At 35.9% G+C, this 22923-nt stretch overlaps 1 protein-coding gene across 2 annotated transcripts in view; it reads right to left on the reverse strand.

The window, feature by feature from the left end:
* Window positions 1-22923, reverse strand: part of ice1 (KIAA0947-like (H. sapiens)) — a 58499-nt gene that overhangs the window by 20273 nt on the left and 15303 nt on the right. For both annotated transcript variants that reach the window (XM_039736371.1, XM_039736372.1), the window contains exons 3-14: window positions 21380-21438; window positions 17684-17718; window positions 15550-15568; window positions 15318-15429; window positions 15155-15231; window positions 15038-15075; window positions 11832-11914; window positions 10863-10902; window positions 10716-10778; window positions 10319-10408; window positions 6532-6998; window positions 25-3930 (exon numbers count right to left, since the gene is read on the reverse strand). In XM_039736371.1, the coding sequence (XP_039592305.1) occupies window positions 25-3930; window positions 6532-6998; window positions 10319-10408; window positions 10716-10778; window positions 10863-10902; window positions 11832-11914; window positions 15038-15075; window positions 15155-15231; window positions 15318-15429; window positions 15550-15568; window positions 17684-17718; window positions 21380-21438 (4989 nt within the window). The remainder of the gene's footprint in view (window positions 1-24; window positions 3931-6531; window positions 6999-10318; window positions 10409-10715; window positions 10779-10862; window positions 10903-11831; window positions 11915-15037; window positions 15076-15154; window positions 15232-15317; window positions 15430-15549; window positions 15569-17683; window positions 17719-21379; window positions 21439-22923) is intronic.

Below are 22923 nucleotides of genomic sequence, written 5' to 3' on the forward strand. Positions count from 1 at the left end.
AGAAAGCATATTACTTGCACTCACCTTTTTTGATACGCAGATTTCATAGATAACCTCCTTTTCTTCGTCTCTCATTACTGGCACGACAGAAATGTTCCCAACATTGATATGACTATGGACAACAGGCAACAAATCGAAACAGCAATGTTCAATTTTTTCAAAAAGTCTCTTCACTCCAACAGCCGTATCACTGGAAGAAGTCACAGTTTCTGGCACATTGTTTTTTTCATTCCTGGTGTCCTCAGAAAGGGGGTTGTCAAGTTTGTTTGCCTTGGAATCACTGGAGGCTGAGACTGGACTATTTAACCTATTGGCAACTGGTGAATAACCATCTAAACAAAGCTTTTTGGCAGCACTCTTAGGTAAAAGAACAGAAGGTCTCTTCCTTGTTTGATCAGAACTCAGTCTTTTGGATTCAGTGGTTTCTTTTGGAGGCTGGAAAGGACTGTTTTTAGAGTCACAGGTTTTAACTGTTTTAGTAAATACAGTAGCAGAAGGGTTAATGGATGTAAAACCTGAAAGTCTATTACCTTGTCCGAGTAAACTGCTGTCCGATGAAGGGACAAACCTGATAGGTTTGACATTCCCTTTAAGAATATTTAAAGTTCTAGCACGGGCAGAAAGTTCTGGGTACATTGTGTCCAAAATCTTTACAGAGTTCTCTTGATGTATACTAACAGATGATGTGCTGGCAGTAACAGCTGACTGAGGCAGCCTACCAGGAACAGGCAAAGCATGCTTTGGAGTAGCTGCACAAAACTGCAAAGGAGAAGATTGTATTCTTCCTAAATTATTCATGTCAGAAGGTGAAGGAGTGTCAAAAGATAGAGATTTACGCTTCGGTACGTCTGAAAGTGGAGACATAAGAGGAGGAACAGGCATCTCTTTTAAGGGGGAAACCAATTCTTCCATTGGTGACATGAAAGAAGATGAAAGGGGAGAGACAGGCCTTGGTACTCGAGGTGGCGTAGCTATAAGGGGTGCTAGCAGAGGAGGAAGTGGAGGGCCCATCTCTGATCGCATTTTTATTAGACAATCTGAAGAGGGATGTGATGAGGTAGAAGTATCTGCAGTAGCATGCACTGTTGGAATTGCTCCACATAATTCCCTCTCTTTCATCAAGCCTAAAATAAAATTTTTTTTTGCTGATGGAACCGATTCATCATTCTCAACAGAGTTGGGGATATATTTATTTAAGCCATTTTCCTTTGCTAATATCGTTGCCTTGTCCAATTCAGAAGGTATGCTTTTAATAGTCAATGTCGATGCTATTGATTTTTTCTGGATATCTGATGAAAGACTGGTACACACAGGAACACCATTTTCATCTACATTATTTTGAGAACATGATGCTGTGATTTTAATAGGTAATGCAGCTATTGATGGTTCCATCTTACCATTCAATGAAAGACTGTGGCGCAACGATGTACTATTATTATGTAAAAGATTATTTTGAGATCTTGATGGTGTACTTTCAAAAGGCAGTGTTGATGCTGTTGGTTCTTTCTCAGTCTCTGACAAAAGACTGGTGCACACAGGCATACTATTTTCATTCACATTATTTTGAGATCTTGAGGTCTTGATTTTAACAGGTAATGGGATTATTGCTGATTTTGTCGGAGTGTCCAACGAAAGACTAACACATGCAGGTGCAGGATTTTTATCAAGATTATTGTGAGATCCGGAAACTATGCTTTTAGTAGGTAATGCAGATACTGTTGGTTCTGTTTGGGTTTTTGATAAAAGAGTGGTGCACAAAGGCATACTATTTTCATTTACATTACTCTGAGCTCTTAAATTACTGGAAGGTTCTACAGATATTTCAATCACTTTGTCCTTTTCATTTTGTTGCTGTACATTAAACTGCGAAAGCTCAAAATGTTTTCCAGAGTCACTCGTATCCTGATGACCAGAAAGTAACATATTTATATTAGGTTCTAGGCTTCTAACTTCTATTAACTTTTCATATGCTTCTATTACAAATTCAGCAGATTCCAGATTTTCTGAATGTTGTATTTCTGGTACTGTATGGCACTTGGGAGTTAATTCTGTTGCACAGAAATTGACATTACTTTTAAATGCTGACTTTCTACTGGCATCTTCCTGTGTATCTTTATTGCCCTGATTTACATTTACTGATTCATCAACATTATTGTTAATTTTATATTGGTCAGGAGTGGGAATATTTACAGACTTTGTTGCAAATAACAACTCTGACTCTCCCAAACCATTAACATTATCACTTAAGGTTCGTGGACGTTGGCTTCCCAGTTTCTTAACCATTCTATGTGGTATAAAAGTCTCGGGTTCACCTTCTGAATCTTTAGCACTACAATTTAGATCAGATGAGCCATTAAGAGAGACATTATTTCCGATTAATACTTTATGATTTTGAAAGTCTTGTTTTATTCCTGAGACTTGTTTCAAACCAGAGGCAACAGGAACTTCCAATACAGCTTTAATATTTGGTGCTCTGCTTAATGTTGCCATATCTAAAGACGACTCTGAATCAACAGAAGGTTTAGGACCAGGACTGTCTTTCTTTGTTACAGCAATTATTTCATCAGACTCATGTTGCATAGCATCTGGGTGGTGGCCACTATCTTGTTTTTGTGAAGAAATGTGTTTAGCAAAGATATTTTGTAATGGCAGATTTTCATCACCAACCTTTTCTTTTTCTGGCATCATTTCAGTATCCTTAATATTTATTACATCAGTGGAGTGCAAATTCTGTACTTCAACATTCACTTTGTTACTAGATTCTGTTATGGCATTCCTTTGTAGGGCAGAGTTCTGTTCGATGCAACTTCCATTTTCTGAAATACAATCCTCTTTCTTTTTAGGCGGTGTCAGATTGTTGTGTGTCAATATTTCAAGCTTTTTGCCTTGGCTAAGCAAGTGAGCATGAACCTTAAAGTCAAAAGTATTCAAACTACTCTCTGCCAAGGAGCCGCTATATGGCTTTATCACATCGGAGTACTTTGGTTCTGCTTCATTGATGCCCCTTCCTGTAACTGTTGACAAAATATCAGAACTCTCCATTGTTTGTTTCTTCGCTTCAGCATCACTGATCATGTGTGTTGTGTCACTTTTTACGGATTTCTCATAAGGAATAAGATCTGCTGAATTCTTCAATACATACTTGCAGTCAACTTGCTTTTCATGGTTTGAAGAATTATTTTTAAGAGAATCTTCATTCAATGTTTCTTCGTGTTTATCTGCCACCTCTTCACAGCTACTGAAAGTGATTTCATCATAACTTTTTTCTGGTTTATTTTGATCTGAACTGTCTGTTGAAACAAATGCATTTACATGCAAATTTATATCAAATACAGAATCCTGAAATGAAGAACAATCAGGTGTATTGTTTTCCGATGCCTGTGAGCTTATTTCCATTTCTTTTGGGACTGAGTCTGCATTGCTTTGAGACAAAAGATCAGAATTTTCATTGGTTATGCCTGGAATGTGCTCTTCAGTTTTAACTTCTTCACTTAGACAGACTTTAGAATTGGGTTTAAAATTCAAACTTGTCTCACAGTCTTCTGATTCACTACTTTTATTTATCCTCGAGGAGGATTCATTCACTCTGAAACTGACACTGCTATTGACCAACTCTTTTTGTATCTTTGTAGTACTATGAATATCGTCACAAGAAGCGGAGTTATCATGAATATCACCTTTTTTATCTTGTTTAAAAGTACATTCTTTTTCTTCATTTATAAGGTGTGGGGCCACCTGAAAGATTTCAGTAGTAAGAACTGAAATGTTTGATATGCATTTTGTTGTTGAATTATTTTGCAAGTGCTCAGAATCCTCACTACACAGTTCAAATTTGTTATTCTTAAAAGTTTCATTTTCAACTTCAATAAATGATTCTTCACCATCGGTCTCCATTTCACTTAAATCTGATATGTCACCAAATAAATTTTCCTAGGATGACAAAAAAAGAAAAATAAAATTGTAATGAGATAAGAATATTTAATTAAAATATGTTGTATGCTAAATTACATTTTTTACTGAAGAACTTTGTAAATGGGCTAGATATGCAGAAAAAGACAGGAGCAACTACAGATTTCTTTTATTTAAAAAATATACTGGCTACATGCTTTTAACCCAAACTATTTCTTAATTAGAATATATTGTTTTAAATTAATAGAACACACTCTTTATAAGTATATGGCATGTTCCTTTCCCTGTAATGGACCGTTTCTTTGTCGTGGTTGGTTCCTGTCTTGTGCTGAATGCTGTGGCAACAGATCCTGTAACTTTGAACAGGATTAAGTAGTATGGAGGGATAGACTGCTTCCTTGGTTTGGCCACACAATATTTCTTAATTAACAAAGGTTTTGCAAACAGTGCAGCTAGTTATTGGCTACTAAGTGATCTGCACTTTGCTGGTAATGGTCTGTTTGGTCTAAGGGGGAAAAAGAAAAAAAGGTCCTCACTAGAATGCTTTAAAAGGGAAAGATTCTGGTGGAAGTGCATAAAACTGGCAAAAGCACCACTAATGAACTAATTGTGACGATGCGGGTTCTGCTCCAGGCTCCTGTCTCCGTTTTGGGAGCTCTTGAACCAGACACCGTCAGTAATGTCACTGGATGAGCTGGACAGTGAAGACATGAACGACGAGGCAAGGGGATGGTGCAAAAAGGTGCATGTGTTCAAAATAAAGAGCAGTGCTCCAAAAAAATATTATTAAATGTTATTAAATAAATAATCCATTTAAACATAGGTGAATCGGTGGAGGTTAAAATCCAATAAATAATTCCCTTAAAAGCGAGGTTAAAAAAAACAATGGCTGGAAGCAGTCCTTTAAAACAACGCCCAGTTCCTTCTTTCTGCTGGCGACCCCCCTGATTCTCCCATCTAGGCTTTGCACCAGGGGGGCATTTCCTACTAGCAGCTGATCTCTGCTTACTGGTCTGGTGGCTTCCCAATCCCTGGTTTCGTTATGCTCTCCCCAGATCGAGACTTGGGCTCCACAATGACCAGGGCACTAACGCTGGGGCACCCACCTCCCAAGCCTTCCAACTCCTACAGTGAGCCATCCTTCTTTCTGTTACTCCTGCTCCTAACTAAACACTCAGCAGGAGAGACCACTACCAACTGCCCCGGGTGCCGGTCAAACACCCTGCTAGGGCTCACTGCTCAGCTGCCTGTCCTTATAGCGGGCCGGCTCTTGCTCGCCTGCCCCCTCATTCACACACCAGCTTCCTCCACCAGCCGCCTTCTCCCTTAACCTCCGTTCTTCTCGTTTCCCTACTACCAACCCCCCATCCACACTCGCGCTCCTACTATATATAATGGGGGTGTGTCTCAGGTGTGGCGATTAGCAGCTCCTGGCATCAATTACGAATGTGGAAGACTCCTCACCTGTGCACTTAAGTGAGGACCGCTTCGGCCACACTACCACGCCCCGTCTATAAGCCACAAGTTAAGGGATCATCCATTTTAAAACTGGGCATTTTCATCTGAGCTGTGGACCTGCTATACCACACCAATGCCTAGTCCAGAGCGGTTTCTTGACTTGTGCTCAGTATAAACTAAGGATGAACTCCTTGGCCCATGGAACCTCTAACAAGATTAAGTGGTTTTGGGAATGATTATATAATAAAAATGCACAAAGACAGAAAAAATACATACAAAAATAAATTTTCTATTCCTCTCTCTAGTACTAGGATGTTGTACTGTGTTAGCCATTATGAATGTAGCGAGAACTCAGACAAAATGACACCTTTTATTTGAAAACTAAAAAGATTACAATATGTAAGCCTCCGAGTTCATCTTGCCTGAAGAAGGGGCCTGGGGCCTGAGTTGCCTCGAAAGCTTGCATATTATAATCTTTTTAGTTAGCCAATAAAATGTGTCATTTTGCCTGACTTCTCACTACATCCCTCTCTGTGTAAAAGGCACTCTAGCAGAAAACAGGAAGTTTCTATTTCTAGCATGGAGTCCATGTAAGCTCTTGACTGTTAAAGGATTAACTCTCTACCACCTCTCCTATAAAAGTTTGATTTATAGAGATTGAACTTTGCTATCTTCCTAAAATCCAAAGCTATGCAAGCAACAGCTCTAAACTGGCCTAAGAAATTAAGAATGTCTGTGTGTCTAAATGTGCTCTGTGATGGACAAACATTCTTAAATCTCGTGAGGCTAAGGCCCCAAGCCAAAGGTAATTCTGGAAATAGTGATCGGCTATTTGCATACAGTATTATTGTGCACCTGTAATTTTAATACAATACTCAAAAAGAAACAGTGAGGAAAAATTCCTTAAGGATTCAAGAGTAATAATCCACTTCAGTCAAAAATGGCTACTTCTGACAAACGGATATAAAATCAGAAGCAAGCCTTTTAACTAAATTACATTCACTACTAACAGAAAAAAGTGCCTTTAAATAAGAAACTGGATGAAAAGGAAATTAACTATCAATGAGGCATTTCAAGGCCACTGCTGCATACCATCAGTCTAAGGCTGTGCCGTAGTAAAGTTTTAAAATAATTAAGTAAAACATCTTAATTTTACATACTTACCTGATTATGTGACACTACAGAGTGTACAGGAGACAGAGGTGGGGGCAACGGCTCAAAACAGTTCATTATTTCTTCAAGATTTTCACAGCAATCAGCACTGAATGCTTCAGAAGAATTAATAAAATCACTATCATTGTGTTGCTCTTTGTCAGAATGTTCTGATGTTTGACCATTCAAGGCAGTTGTAGTAATAAAATCACCATTATTTTTAATGCGGGTGCCTTTCTTTTTCAATTTCTTTTGTTTCTTAGATTTGGGTTCAACAGGCATCATATAAGTATGCTGCAAACCTGGAGAACTTAATGGACTGCTCTGAACAGATGATTCTCTGGAGATGTCTCTTAGAGGGCTAGTGAGAGAAGTAGTACTATGACAAGGAAATTGATTTTCCAGATCATTGAGAAGATGCTGGTTCGGCTTGGAGTCCTGTACACTTAAGGGCATTCTCAGCTGTTTACCACTCTCAACTGGAGGAACAAAAGAAAAGAGCTTCAACTTAAGGTTCAATCTGAAAATAACCAAATACAATCTTAAACCACAAGCAACAGAAACATTCAAGATTGGCAATCTGTCTCAGACTGCAATGGATTGAAATCTGACAAACCATTTATTGAGACCATATATTGAGACACATAATCCAGTAACCATAAACACACATATAAATATATATACAAACACGTACACATTGCGTGTGTGTATGGGCGAGGATGCCCAAAAATGAACTAATGACTAGACCAGAGCCGTTTACTGCACTGTGCTCAGTATAGGCCGAGGACAGACTCCATCAGTGTGCAACCCCTAATTGGATTATGAGAGTCTAAGAATGCTTATACAAGAATTAAAAAAAAAATGCACATAGACCGAGAGAAAGCATATAGCAATAATTTTATATCCCTCTCTCTGTAAAGGCTGCACTAGCAGGAAACAGGAAGTCTCGCCTTTTTGTATGGATTCCTTGACAAGCTCTTGAATGGCAAAGGAGTGGTGCCCTGCCAATTTTCGTACTACAGTTTTTTGTATAGACTGAACTCTGCTAGCTTCCGTAAATCCAAAGCATTGTATGTAGGCTAATGGATAATTCAAAACTGGCCCAATAAAGAGTATGTGTGTAAGTGTGCTTTCTGATGGACCATCGTTCTACGCAACACTAGCTTCTCGTATAACTGTGAGGCTGCGGCTCTAACTCGAGACAATTCTAAAAACAGTGTTCAGAAAAAAACGAAGTTTGGACATTTCTTTTAAATTGTTAAAGAAAAAGCATTACAACACACATGGAAAACCTTGGATTTGCTGTATTTTCTAATATACTTTATCAACCCCCAAGAGGAAAATTATTTTTACTTTCACTTTGAGAGGTAATTTTAAATATACTAAGCAATCAGTCAAAAAACAGTGAAATACTGAAGGGAAAAAAAAATATGTTAACAGGGCAGTCTTTGCTGGGTTATACTGGGCCCTTTACAAAGTATGCATGTTTAGTAGCCTACATTTGCTTTATTACAAAACTAGATGGTGTGGTTTCCTTGTCTGGCGATACTTCTATAACATCTAAGAGTTCATTATATTAGTTCCACAAAAATCAATGAGAACTCAGTCAAAATAAAACCATTACACCAATCAAAAATATAACTAACAAAATGCAAGATATTTATGCACTCTATAGACAGTTTAATTTATGTAATTTTACTTGAATTCAAAAACATTAATGCATCCTTTCATTTAAATTGAGTAATTCAATTTAAAAGCACTTATTAAAATAAGTTTCTAAGCAGATGGCATTTAATAGTATAAAGAAAGCAACAGAATGGTACATTCAATTTTCTTTAACTCACTAGATTAAATTATTTGAAATTTACTCTCCGAGACAATTATACAGTAAAAGAAGTACAGATGATGCTTGGAAAGAATTATGACTCTATTATAAATTTTCTTACACATAAATATGTGAAGTCACAATAGCATATTTTGCTTAGCAGTACCCAATTTCAAAATTTTCAAAAGATAAATATCTTCTCCAAAATAGCTTTAGCTCTTATAATCACTGCAGTGGTATGGCCCTAAACAGATGATCATTTCATGAATATACTCTTATAACTGTGTGAACTTCTGAAAGGTTTACCTTATTATATAAGGTTTGCAGGAATAAACCTTTAGCAGAAAATTAATATTTAAATAGACATGGTATACCCAAGGTTGTTAGGGATGATACTGAAACTGAATTGTCAAAAATGTTTCTCATTCATAACAATTATACATTACAGGTCTTAATTAATGCAACTTTATATATTTTTTGGCATCGAATTAAAAATGAAAACCATATTCTCCACTACATATTTGTTTCCACTAAACATTTAACTCTCCATCACTTTTTTTAAAATTGCTTTTGCACTATATCATCAGCATTTTTTACTGAGAAAAAATGTTATATTCAATGTAGTTAATATTAAAATATATATTTAAAGCAAAACAGTTATTTATCAATAAAAAAATATATAGTTGGAAGTAAAGATGATGATGGAACATAGCAGCGGGTAGCCATATGTGAAGCCATTAAATGCGCAGAGGTTTTGGGAATTTGGGACAGTAGATCCAAGAAGGAATGGCCAACTAGAAAAAAGCTCTGACTTGATGCCTAAACATCAGACCTAATTTGGTGGATCCAGATAAAGTGCTGCTACCACTGCTTCAAATTAAGCAGTTTGTCTGAGCCCTTTCAAATGAAGAAGCCCATTTTATGTACTTGAGCCAAACATTTCCAGATTAGTTTGAGGTTGAACTGAATGAGAGTGTTTTTGCTGGACCTGACACTAGAACATTTCTAGTTTCTTTTCAATTTTGTAATTAATGAACATGATTAGCATGATGGAAATATTCTATTTATATTTTAGTGTACTGATGAATGCAAATAAATAATTATTCATAATTAAAACTTTTTTTCCTGAATTTAATTTTGTAGACCTATGAATTGGACAATTCTATCATTAAGCTTTGCACGGGTGCAATCTTCTGAGAATACCACTAATTTTAGAACAGATTAAATGTATTGTAACTATAAACCTTTTACTACTAAAGAAGTTTAAAAAGGATCTAATCATAATTTCTCAGTTCACAATGTAAACTAAGGATCATGTCAAGTGCTGCCTTATGAGAAAGGGACAGGAGGAAAATACACATGATCATACTGTATGTGCATGTTACATTGCTAATTCATCAAACATTCCTGACCAGGTTAAAATGTTTAAAATCTTAAAGCTGGGCGGCACGTTAGCGCAGTGGTACAGCTTCTGCCTCGCAGTAAGGAGACCGAGGGTAGTGTCTTTGGTCCTCCTTGTGCAGAGTGTGCATGTTATCCCTGCGTCTGCATGGGTTTCCTCCCACGGTCCAAAGATAGACAGGTAAGGTGAACTGGCCACACTGAATTGGCCCTAGTGTATGGTTGGTGTGCTATTGTGCGTGTTCGCCCCGTCATGTGTCCTATGCTGATTGGGGCAGGCTCCAGCAAACCCCTAACCCCGTTCTGAATTAAGCAGGTTAGAAAATGATATGACATGTTCTAAAAACAAGAGTGACAACAGACCTGATAACTGCAAGGATGCAAGATTATTTAGGATTGAAAAAAATCTGTCCCACTGCTTAAATTGTAAATATCTTAAACATGTATATGAAATTGTTTATTTTGTGTATTAAAAAAACACTAATTCAAAAATATTTGAAATTGTCAATAAATATCCACTTTAAATCGACATTACTAGTAATAAAATAAAAACAAAAAAGTTTATGTATTTACCACAAACAGCTATGTTTTCTTTCCACTGCGATTCTGGACCTGAAGGCTCTATGCACATCCAAATTTCCTGTAAAAGGAGCTGGACTTTATCTGTAATAACAAAACACAAGATGCAATGCTCCTCTTGAAATATTTTGATAAACAGTAGTGAGGCATAAACCTATCAATAAAATGACCTCAAAACAAGCTTATATCAATAAAAAAGCATTACGGTAACATAATAAATGGGGGTTTTTCAAATAATAAAATGAAAAACTTTTTTTTTTTTTTTTTTTAAACCAACTCAAGTAGCACATATACAGTACTATTTGATCTGAAATACCATCAACTGCAAGCTTAGATAATTTAAAAGTAATGTACAATCAGGAAACAAATAAATCCTTATATAAAAACTTACTTTTGTCGATTTCTTTTCTGTCTTCCTTTGGTGGAGTTATCTGAGTGCTCACGTGTTTTAAAACTGCGACAAATTCAAAGATATACTTTAAAAATGGTTTTAAATAATGGAAAGAATACTTATTTTTCACAAGGAAACAAAGGTTACCTTTTTCTTTATTGCGTCGTTCACTTTCGTCAAGATTTTTCTGTTAAAAAGAAATTTCACAGGTTTTTAAGAATACAAGAATGCTAAAGAAGAGTGAACTCAAACTTGATGTCCTAGATACATTGGTAATTATGAAAAACCGCACTGGTGCAAACGGTACTCACAAATACACCAATTAAAACCTATAAATGTCTCTTTATCCTATATTCTGACACATTATCTTATTAAATTAAAAACCACACTTTTTTTTCCATCATCAGTACTTGCCCACCTATTTTAAACAATACTGCTTGCACATATGGCAGTGTCACTGCTCGACCAGTAAATCACATGGCATGGGCAGTGTGGTCTAATAAAGTGGCCACTCAGTGTACAATCAAATTGAACACCGTTTTTTGTTAAATAGCTGAAATGTCCATACATTAAATTTGTAAAAATTTGCGCAAAAGATCATGAGCAAAATGTTTTAGAAAAATAGCTTTATTTGAAATAATGTACTTTACTGTAACAATCAAATATTAAAAATGGTAAAAAGAGGGGTTTTATTTTTCTTCAAACCATTAACCCATACACTTCCTACATGTCATTCAGGGAAATTAAACAAAGTATAGCTAACAAAAAACTGAAAACAACCCTTACAACTGAACACAAGATAACATCTTTAACTATACAAGTGTGTATTTGTGAAGTCAGTCCAATATTTTGGCTACATAAAACTGCATAAATTCTAAATAAAACAGTAGCCCAAAGACCACTGTCATGAAGTGCCTTGAGCATGGGAAAGGCGCTATATAAATAAAATGTATTATTATTATTATTATGAACATAAGCCTTTACCAAGGCTCATTCTGCTTTGCTTGCAAAGCCTCCACTGAAAGAAAAACCTTCATACAACACCAAGTTTTAAATGTAAACATGAAATAGCAAAAAACATCTGATCAAAACATTTTAAAAAATAAGCAAAGATACCTGTGTTCGCTCTAAATGTTTCTCCAAGTGTTTCTTCTCTTTCCTTAATTGCTTAATCTCACTGTCCTGTTTGGCAGTTGTTTCTAATGATAACAAAGAAAGAAATACAGTATATTAACATGCCATTATCAAATTCTCTTAACTCAGGAATAATAAATATAGACGTCACATTCTCTATGCAGATTCTAAACCCATGTGCACCACAAAGTAATGTGCCGAGAATCCCTACTCTGCTTTGGGTTCATCTACAACTGTGTGGGAAGACACTGACTGCTCTAGCTCCACGGTTAAGTTTGTTCAATCATTAATAATGATTAAACAGCGGACCGAGATCCTGCCTTCTGTCACGGTGGTGCTTGACCAAAAATCTCCTCTTTTAAGCAGCTGAAAACTAAACTCATCTACAGTGGAACAGCTGCTATACCATTTAGAAACTTCATATTTCTTAAAATTGAGATGTAATGGGTGTCAGTTTTGTCAATTACAGTCAACAGAGCTCAACAAATCCTTTGTCCTCAGCCATCTGAGAAAGGTACAGATATCTCCAACTATGCCCATCAGCTTTGCTGCAGAATCTTGAAACAAACAGATCCCCAAAATCCACATGTGCCAAGCTTGAAACATCATACACAAAAGACCTGGGGCACTTCTTTTTCTCAACAAAGTCCTGAATGCAGGGTCTCAATACTTAAGAAAATGTAAGATTTAATTTTTCAAGACATTTAAAAGAATTTCGAAAATATTGTTCTTGGTTTTAAATATGGTGTATCGCGTGGGGATTTATGATTAAAATAATGATTGTACTTCATTTTAGAGCATTGCTGTTACGTAACAAAATTTGGAAAAAGCAAAGTAGACTGAGTACTTTCTGAATGAATTGTAAGAAAGTCAATAGTCAATTACAAGTTGTTTTCCTTCCCTCTTTGCTATAAATCAACAAAAATTTTGCACAGATGTCAGTTTCTTTTCTAAACACCAAGTTAACAGAAAACTACGGGGGTCTGCAAACTTTTCTTAAATAATACCAATATAAACTTAAAAATGTTGAATGTTAATGAGAATATCAGTACATGCCACCTTTTTAAAACTACATTTACAGAAAATAAAAATTTAACTAATAAATTCATTTCCTGTCCGTCTTCTTAAAGCAACAATTTTTAAGACTGCAATAATTTAAGAGATCACTAATTGTTTGTATATAGATCCATACTATCTAGTAAAATGCTATTGCCTCCGTGTGTGTGTGTGTGTGTGTGTGTGTGTTTGTGTGTGTCTGGTCTTTATAAGCAATCTGATTGGTCAGTTTGGCTTTGTTCTGACTTGTCAGTTTATATACTTTTATATTTCTATACTTAAATAGCAAATAAATTAGGTTAATTAGAAGCATTAACTAGTCCCTAATTAACAAAATGGTTAGAATGAAAACCTGTAGCCACTGTGGCTCTCCAGGATCAGAGCTGGCTACCCCTACCATTGAGCAAGTGAAACATCCAAACCAACTGAAGTAAGACCAGCAAAAAAATGACCAGAGCTTAACATGACCCACCCGAGCAAAGCTGCTTCTACTGTAATTTAAAAAGGAGCATTGCATGCTTTTGCAGGGGGCTATTGGGTGAGGCTCAACTGAGAGTGGAAGTGCAGTGCATCAGAAAGGAGAATCAAAAGTTTGCTGTTCAACTTCCACTTTGTCAGCTTTTCCTCATAATTTAAGCAGTACAAACGGTCTAACTTGAACTAACAGGATGAGTCAGACAAGACAGCAATCATGGTTAGAACCTGACAAGATGCTACTGAAATTCTGGAATTCAATCAGAGCCAAAATTAACAAATTCTCAACTCACAGGAGCAGAGATATTGAGAAAGAAAGTGTGGATGACTGATAGGACAGTTAACAACAGGGTCACCCTTTAAAAAAAAATAAACCTTTGCTTTCTTTCCTTAACCCACTCTACAAAAGAAACCCAGCCAACACCAGACACTTTGGCTAGTATGTGTATACATGCATTTTATACACACACACACACAAATGAGTACAGATGGTTAAAGACATTAGCTGACCTAACAATAAGGATGACAAAAAAAAAATATTGATTATTGATTTAACTGATACTTGCTTTAATGCATCAACACATCAAAAACGCACTTTGCATTTTCCATTTCCCATTCAATTCATTAAATGTTTACAGAACTAACTGACCACAAGGAGGACTCATAAACAATGTTCTGTAACTGAAGTCCACTATTCCTCAGCTTTCCATTTTTTGTGATCACATCATTTAGGCATTCGTTCCATCTTAACAATGAAATAGCGAATTAATAGACTGAACATTTTTGAGGCGAAGATAGTGTTTTATGAAACTAGTTTGAACTTTGTGAATGTACAAGGCTAATGCTTCATAAAAACAATATTTGCAAGACCTGTAACATTGACAGCAATTACTTATTATGGATATATAAACTGCTTAACAGGTTTTACAAGAGATTATAGGCATACGTTGTGTTTGAATTTTGGTAATGGTGAAAGGACAATCAAAAGAAAAAAAATTTCCCAATCATTAATACAAGAAAAAGGCATCAGTGTCACGCTTACCTAAAACACACTTCTTGAGTGAAAGAGGAAAACCCACACAAAACTAGAAATCTCATAAGGGCAGCGTCCAGGCAGGCAACAGAACACAATATGCAGGAGATGTAAGGCGGTAATATTAACCACTGCTCCTACTATACCATCATATTGCTGCCAACACAAAGCACCCCGATACCAAAGAAAAAAACAGAAGTGCAACTTGAAAACAAATTTAACCTTTTACCTGGAAAAACATATCCCCATTCCAGGTTGCCTGATAAATGCATACTTAAAATAAAGCTTCTAACTATTTTCTGAAGCTACTTTTTCCACTGTATGATGTCAGGTATTCTAAATCTGCTCTAGGATTACAGAGTGCAAAGGTGTATCCAGCCTTGGATCACAGGCTATAGTAGAACACATCACACATGGCCAATTGAGAGTTGGAAACAAACTTGAGACATGAGATTAAATGACACAAAAACAGAAAGGGAAAATTCAAAAACCAGCCACTGAAGAAGCAAATTGCATTAGAACTGTAAGTACATAGCTTTTTTAGATTTACACCACAGAGGAAGAAAAGTCCCTTTCATGGCGGAAACAAAAGAAGTTTAATATTGTTAATTTATTGAGAACTAACCTTCCAGTTTTTTAGCTTGCATTTCATACTTCTTTTTCCTGCACAAATAAAACAAAATAAATTTTTTAGTATATGAAAGCTAAAAACACCAAAAAAAAATGAACATAAGACTCTTACAAAGCTTCAGTTTTAGTATGTTCATCCTTGAGCATCTGCATTTCACAAAATGTCTGTTGGTACATCTTAATGGAGCACTGTGGAAAGATACACCACAAAAATATTTAAAATGTGTCAACATGAAACGAAACAAAACAAAACAAAAACACAAAGTTAAATATACCTTTTTCTCTTCTAGTTCAGACTTTAAAGAATCCAGCTCTTCTTTTTGTTTTTCCAGGGGTTTCAACTTTAAGAACAGTTCATCAAGCTGACGATGAAGTGTAGCAGACTCCCTAAAACAAGCAACAAATCGATTTATTTTCCCCCCGAAAAGATTTTATTATGTAATGCAAAATGTATCAAAGCATGTACAATTAAAAACAAACAAAAAAAGAAACTAATTGAAAACTTACTTTTCAACTCTTTCAAGCTGTAAAAAAAATTGTTAAGGAAAGATATAGAAAAGGTGACAACAAAATAACAAACACTCTTGCCCATATTAATATGCATTAAGCTCTCTCTCTCTATACTGTATATATATTAGCAGCTGTAGATCCACAAAGGGAGAAAAAAAATGAATCACGTATCATAAAATAGTCTTTATTCCTGAGCTTTCAGCCCCTACCAGGAGCCTTCATCAGAAGATAATGCTTAGACATACAACAATCAAAGGCAACATATAGCAAAATTAGGGATTAGTATTGGTCGTAACGTTTTATTTATTATGAATATGTTCTTCTTAAGTTTGCATATGCTGGATTTATGTCCAAATGTCTGTTAATGTTAATGGCATTTTTGTCTGACTGCCAATATTCAGCCAGTTTTCTGGCACTTTTAGTACTGGCCTTAAATCTTCCTTGTACATTGTCCCAGTTAAATCTTATGTCCTGTTGATTTTGTATGCATATAGATATGTGATCGTGAGTCCTTCGTTCTAACAGCGTTGCGATGTTCCTATATATGTGTTGCAATCCTTTTTGATGTTTGTCCAATGTATACCACTGGGCAAGAACTGCATGGAATGCTGTAAACTTCGTTTCATGTTTCTGCTGGCAATTTCTTGTTTTTAGCATCAAAAAAGACAGTGCGCAGATGGTTTGCAGGCTTGTGTGCTATTCTGATGCCTGATTTGGCCACGATGCGTGCTGCACCTTCTGACACACTGTGTTGATAAGGAAGTATGTACCAGGTGGGATGGGGGGTCTGGTTCGAGTCAATTGTTTGCCGAGTTTTTTGGCGTCTTCTGTGTAGGCATTGTTTAATGAATGTCTGAGTATCCGTTTGAAGTGAAAAGATGGAAAAGATAGCATCTTTTGTTCGTTTTTGTTTCCTTCGTATTACAATGGGTGTGAACTCTTCTGAATAAAGTTTTAACACAGCTCCGTTATGAGATAATGGGTGGTTGCTGGTGAAGTGTAATATCTTGTCTGCATAGCATTCCTTACGGTAAACACTAGTGGTCAGGGTGGCGTTGTTATTTTTTTCAATGGAGATGTGTTGGTTCATTTTTTTTTTCCATGGTGAATTGGATTGCAGGGAATGTTGTGTTGATATGGTTGTAGAACTCATTCAGCTGGCCATTTTCTAATATGACGAATGTGTCATCTATCTAGCGTATCCAAATTCTGGGTGTGAACTGGGATAGAGTGGCAATTTCATTGCAACTCATTTCTTGTGCGTTTTCCGTCTGTATCTTCTTGGTTAATAAGACGTGTTCCAGGGAACCTAGGAAGTTCATGTAGGATGTGTCTTTGTGGTTCAATTTCTTTCCTCTGGTGAGAATATTGTGTTCTGTGGTGGAGAGCTGTCTTTTGGATAAGTTGTATACTCCGGGTTGAGGTTTGTTAATATGTTTATTTCCGTAAGTTTATTCCATTTTTTGCTGAGTGTATGTCGTTTAGAAATATGGTTTTTGGAAGCTGTGTTCTGGATCATTTTGGTCCATTTCTTTGTAATAGTCTGTTCGCATGTTGTGAGGAGTTTAGAACGTTGCTTTGTAGTTTCAGATCTGTAGTAGTTTCGTTGGCGGTGTGTTTCTGTGAAAAGTTCATATAAAACTCGTTTTGTGAATTGTTGCATGATAATTCAAATCTTCGGAGTGTTCGTCAGTGGTTTAAATCGTAAGCATTTCAGAGTTACATTGTGCCTGACACAACTATGGAGGAAGAAACGTTTTTCATAGATGTGTGCTTCACGGATTGCCGAAGTTTCTCATCGTCTAATACATTGGAGGGTTTCTTGCCCGAAGGTTGTACGAATGGAAGCGAAGGTCTGTGATACGGTTTGCATATCAGCAGCTGGAGATCCATAAAGGGAGAAAAAATGAATCACGTATCATAAAGTAGTTTTTATTCCTGAGCTTTCAGCCCCTACCAGGAGCCTTCATCAGAGGATAATGTTTAGCCATACAAGAATCAAAGGCAATACATAGAAAAATTAGTTGGGGGGAGGGTGACCGACCTACCTACCTACCTACCTACATACATAGTTTTCAAAAAGAAATCTATCACAAACAATTTTACTTAAGTCTTTTGCCAAAAAGGATATCATCACACTTTTGTCGGTACTCCGTCACCAGATGACTGTAAAACAAGAAAGGAGGAGATAGTTACACATGACAAAACAAAAACAGAATTTACTTTCTAAACAGGTAAAGACAAATTACAAAAACGTCAACAAAATACAAAAAAGATTTATAATAGAAAGAAATTGCAAAAGAGCTGCAATTAATAAAATATCCTCCAGTAACTTTGAACAAATAAAAACACTGAAATCATAAATTAAAAAAACTATATGGTTAATAATTATAAAAAAAATAAAAACTGGATTTAAGACACTAAGTATATAGCATCTGATATAAAACAATGGAAACTACAGCTTGAAAAGATCAAGATAACTACTAGCATGAAAACAATAATAAAATGACAACCAAAATGGGTTAATAAGAGTAAAATAGAGAAGAAAAAAAAAAGTAAATGACACCTCTACAGTCTTAATAAAACAAGAAATGTATCTAGTGGGATGTTAAAAAATGTAAAAATAAAAGGAAACATTAAACTAAAGAAATATGGTATCACTTAAAACAAGAAATGCATCAAACATGATGTGCGCTTTCAACACAAGTTTCTCAGCGACAGGCAAATAAAAAAGCAAATTTAATGTTAGGTTTTATTATAAAGGCTAAAGAATATAAAGCTAGTAAAGTTATTCCTAAACAAATGTTCTCTAGTAAGATCGCCTCTCCAGTATTGTGTGGAATTCTAGTAAGCAAAAAAAAAAAAAACACACATCACACACAGCAGTACTAAAAGCTGTGCAGATAAAAACTAAAGAACATGTTCTACTGTAATAATTTAAAAGAACCAGAATTTATTCAGCTAAACAGTGAATTGTGTGGGACATAAAATTCACAATAGAAAACTGGGAAATGCTCTTTAACTGGATTTAGGGCTTAAAATATTATTACTTTTCCTTTCTAGCACTACTGCCTTGTCATTATCACTATAGCCCATTCTACTAGGTATCTTATAACAAATTGGGTGAGATACAGGGGTATAATGGATTACTAATACTACTTCCATAACCATCCTGAACTAGTAGGCTGAATTAAAACACCACCACCACCAACACTTCCAGGTTAAGCATTCTATCCATTGCAGAATTGACCTAATCCAATTTAGACTGGTGGAGGGCAGAGCCTAAACCAGCAGCATGAGCCACAAGGTGGGATCAAAAATGAAATTTTAGAATCTCAATGGCTTTAAACTATTTTAATTAAATATTATTGTTGTAGGGGTACACCTGTGTTGATCCTTGAAAGAATACCAAAAATACCATATAACAAAGGTGCTTTAGACTGGCTTCTGTCCATCTTCCTGCCTTAAAGTAAGCTGGTGCTTTTACAAAATGTAGCGCCAGCCTGCAGTTTCTGATCTTGCGTCAGTGTCACAAATCTCAAAAATGACCAAAGGTTCGTCATCTATAGTGTGGTAATTTGGCAATTTTTGTTTTCTTTATAATATAGAGTAAAACTCATCAGATTATACTTGTAAAATATAATTGGTCATTCTTGAGTGAAACTGAAATATTATCCATATATATATATATATATAAACATATGTATGTATATGATGCTTATACCAAATGAAGTAAAACTCTTGAGTTAATCATTCCTCTTGAATATTGTTTTAAACTGTTGATCTTGGAATTCAGGGATCTGAACAGCCTCCACATAAGGAGTGGTACTGCATACATTTAAAAGGGGAACTGTCAGGCTTTTCTATATTTTAATATCAAAACATATCAATTATGTAATATCTATTAATTTCCACACACACTTACCCTAATTATGAAACTGTGCTTTTAAAGTAAGTATTTAGTCTATTAATTATTCACAGCCTTCTTCAAATGTGGCAAATATTTAATAAGATATTTGTGTTTCTCTTTAGTAGGGTTATAGTCATTTAAAGTTATAAAGAAGCCTAAAATGCTTGTTATTTGGAGAACAGAGGGCATCTACAAAGGCATAAAGGTAGTCTATGAAGAGCATCTAAATGTGTGCATAGTTTAACACATATACTGTGTGGTAGATAGGGGGTGCTCTCGCTCCCTTGAACCCCTGTCCACGACTCCAAACACCAGGAAAAAGTCCAACAGTTGTCTTTATTAATTCGCCACATTGCAAAAAGCACACTCTCCACCACTATACTCATAAATCACTAAGAAACAATCAATAAACACAATAATACAATCCTCCAGCTCCCAAACGCGTTGCCACCCTTCAACCCAGCTCAGCTCGCCGTCTGGGAGCTCCCACAGTCCTTTTATATTCCCTGACCAGGCAGTGTTCTCAATCCCCAGTCCATGTGATCCTCAATCACTTCCGAGTCAGGTAAAAGTTCTTTTCTTCACCCCGGAAGCCCGTCGCTCTTCCTATGACGAACTTCCGGGTCATAGGACACAAATGAGTCTTCGGTCCTCCCTGCAGCACCCTCTTGTGGCCCCCGAGGTATCCAGCAGGGCTGAGGATTAAAACTACATTGTCCATGATTCCCTGCTGGTCTTCCGGCCACCTCCATACTGCAGGGAGGGCTCGATCTGGTGGCCTGGGGGTATTGGCCGGGATGATAAGCCGGCGAAATATCACAACTGTTACATAGTAACTTCCACTCAAGAGGGACTCTAATTTTCAGGAAGAAACACTGGACTACCTTGTGAAGTGCCTTCTAGCAACCAGCGTCGTTGTACTCCTCAGCCTTCAGTAGCCTTTGAAAGGACATGAACTTCCTTCAATCAGCCTGAATGTCATTTAAATTCTCTAATACTATAAATAGCATCCACAATTATTTATATAGGGAGTGAGGCAACTCTGGCCTCTCCCGAGTTACCAGTCCACTAGCTTACTGTTAACTCTCAGGCTACTCCTTCCAGGTCATCTAATATATTGGTTCTCAAGATTTTTGGCTTTGGGACTCAATTTTAATATATTTTTAAACTGAGTGTTTTCTGGGTGGTGGAGTCCTTTCTTGGTATACAGACAGATCTATATAGTACTGAAGAACTTATTGCCCTTTGGCCATGTGTACACGGCAATCACTGCATAGAATATCGAAGAGCAGTGTGAGGGGAAAGTCCCCCGTATTGGTGTTTCATGCATGGTGATTGATGCATAATATATTGTATTGTGGGTTCCCCCTTGGTTCTTTCAGCATGCCATTAGATGTACACGCCATAATATCTAAAACATTTTTGCCCCTTGGTTTTTCAAACACACAAATGGGGTCAAGGTGTCTGCATGAGGTACTGGTACGTAACACAGATACTTGGCCATTGACACTGCATTATTTTTAAACAGCTTGCAATTCATTAATGTAACTCTGTGACTCATGAGTAGGGTGTTACCCATATAGGCAATACTGTCCCAGTATGCTCCAGAGCTGCGTTACCCTTTCTGCATGTATTCCTTTTGTCTACCAAACCACTTGTCACAATATGTATTTTATAGCATTTATTGTAGATGTTTGAGCATTATGTTTCATTGCATTGTCTCATATACCCCAAAGTAAAACAACTAATAAAAAAATATTAGTGAGAAACATCATACAAAAGCCTACATAAAGTAATAAAAGTGTACATAAGAGGATCACTGACCTAAATACTTTCACAAGTAGAAACCTGGAAGTGAATCATTCCCCAATGATAATGCAATAATATCAAACAAAAATAAGGAATAAATATACTTACTCCGAATCAACAATCTTTTGCTTCAGCACTATTAATGCAGTGATATACTCATTTAAATTCTAAAATACACAAAAAAAGAAAATCAATGACCATGTTAGATTGGAATAATACAAAAAAAGTTTTTTTTTTTACTTTGGACAACAAATCAAAAAATACTGTTGGTTTAAAAAAAAATCTCAAAGCATTGCTGCTTAAACGGAGAGACTATACATTTCACACACTAAATATTTACAAAACATCTGTATCACTGCTAAATACAAATCAAGATCAGTTGCATGGAAATGTGCACAATAAATTGGAACCGTTTTCAATAATGCTGGCAGTGACAAGCAACCCAATATACAAACTCTTATTTTCCATATTACTTAAGTATCATTTTGTCTGAAAGCATGAATTAAATATATTACTTGGAATTGAGATACAGTACATAAGGGAAAAACAGAGAGACATACATATGAAAAGAAGAAATAAAAATTGTTTGTGGTTTGCAGCAAATTCTTTACTAGATTTCATATTTCAAATTACATATTTCATTATAAATTAAAAATTAAAATCAAATCCAGTACTTGAGCGCTGACCACTTACCTAGCTAATATAAAATCACACCATTATTATCTGCTGTGAAGTAGTAAGTTAGAGTGCTGCCCCTTGGTCTCAAAAGGAATATCAGCAGCACAAGAAAATGTGCATGATGCAACTAAGGCAACGAAACATGAAAAGCAAATCATTACCTGATGCAATGCTACTGTACTCGCCTAGAGTCACCAATGGAGCAAAAATACTGACATCAGAAAATTAAATATAAGTAATGGGAAAGAAAAACATTTACAAAATAGGTACCAGGTCTGCATGCTGGCAGGGTCACGTATAATTAAAAACCCGATTTTTGCAAAGCATTCCAGATTTTAGCGTCAGTATAGCAATGCAGGTATGCTACAAATCTGTAGTTATTCCCAAACATATAATATCAATAATTATATTAACCTGAAACACTGTTCACTTTTGTCGGCAGAGGAGTCCTTAAGCAATCACAACATAGCAGCATTAAAGTCAAAACACTTTGATTTTAAAATAAATTCCAAATAAAAAATATATATATATTACAGAACAAATTGTGATTCACAGTCTGTAAAGTGACAGTCTCCTGCTTGCTTTATGAAAAAATAGCAAAGGAAAAATTGCTCTGGTCTTGGAGCTGAATTTGAGAATACTGTATATTATATATTATGTTTTAGCCAGATTTTCATTCCCTGGCTTATGTTTTTTTTTTCTTGTTGGTTGTTATTTTTCAATTACTATTTTTTATGTGTTTGCTTTTATGTCATTTTGTGAACTATATGCATATATACAGCATATACATATATGTGATATTTAGGTTTTATGCATGTATACAGTATGTACTGAAGATGGATCCACAAGAGGAGAGGTAACCATTTTGTCACTGCTAATGGACTACCCTCAGCCTTTATATTTCAGGCTGGGATGTAGAGTAGGTTTTGTTGGACAAAGTGTGTATTGCCTATTCTGTTAGGCTTTACAATTGT

Source organism: Polypterus senegalus, chromosome 15, assembly GCF_016835505.1.
Source record: "Polypterus senegalus isolate Bchr_013 chromosome 15, ASM1683550v1, whole genome shotgun sequence".
NCBI lineage: Eukaryota > Metazoa > Chordata > Cladistia > Polypteriformes > Polypteridae > Polypterus > Polypterus senegalus.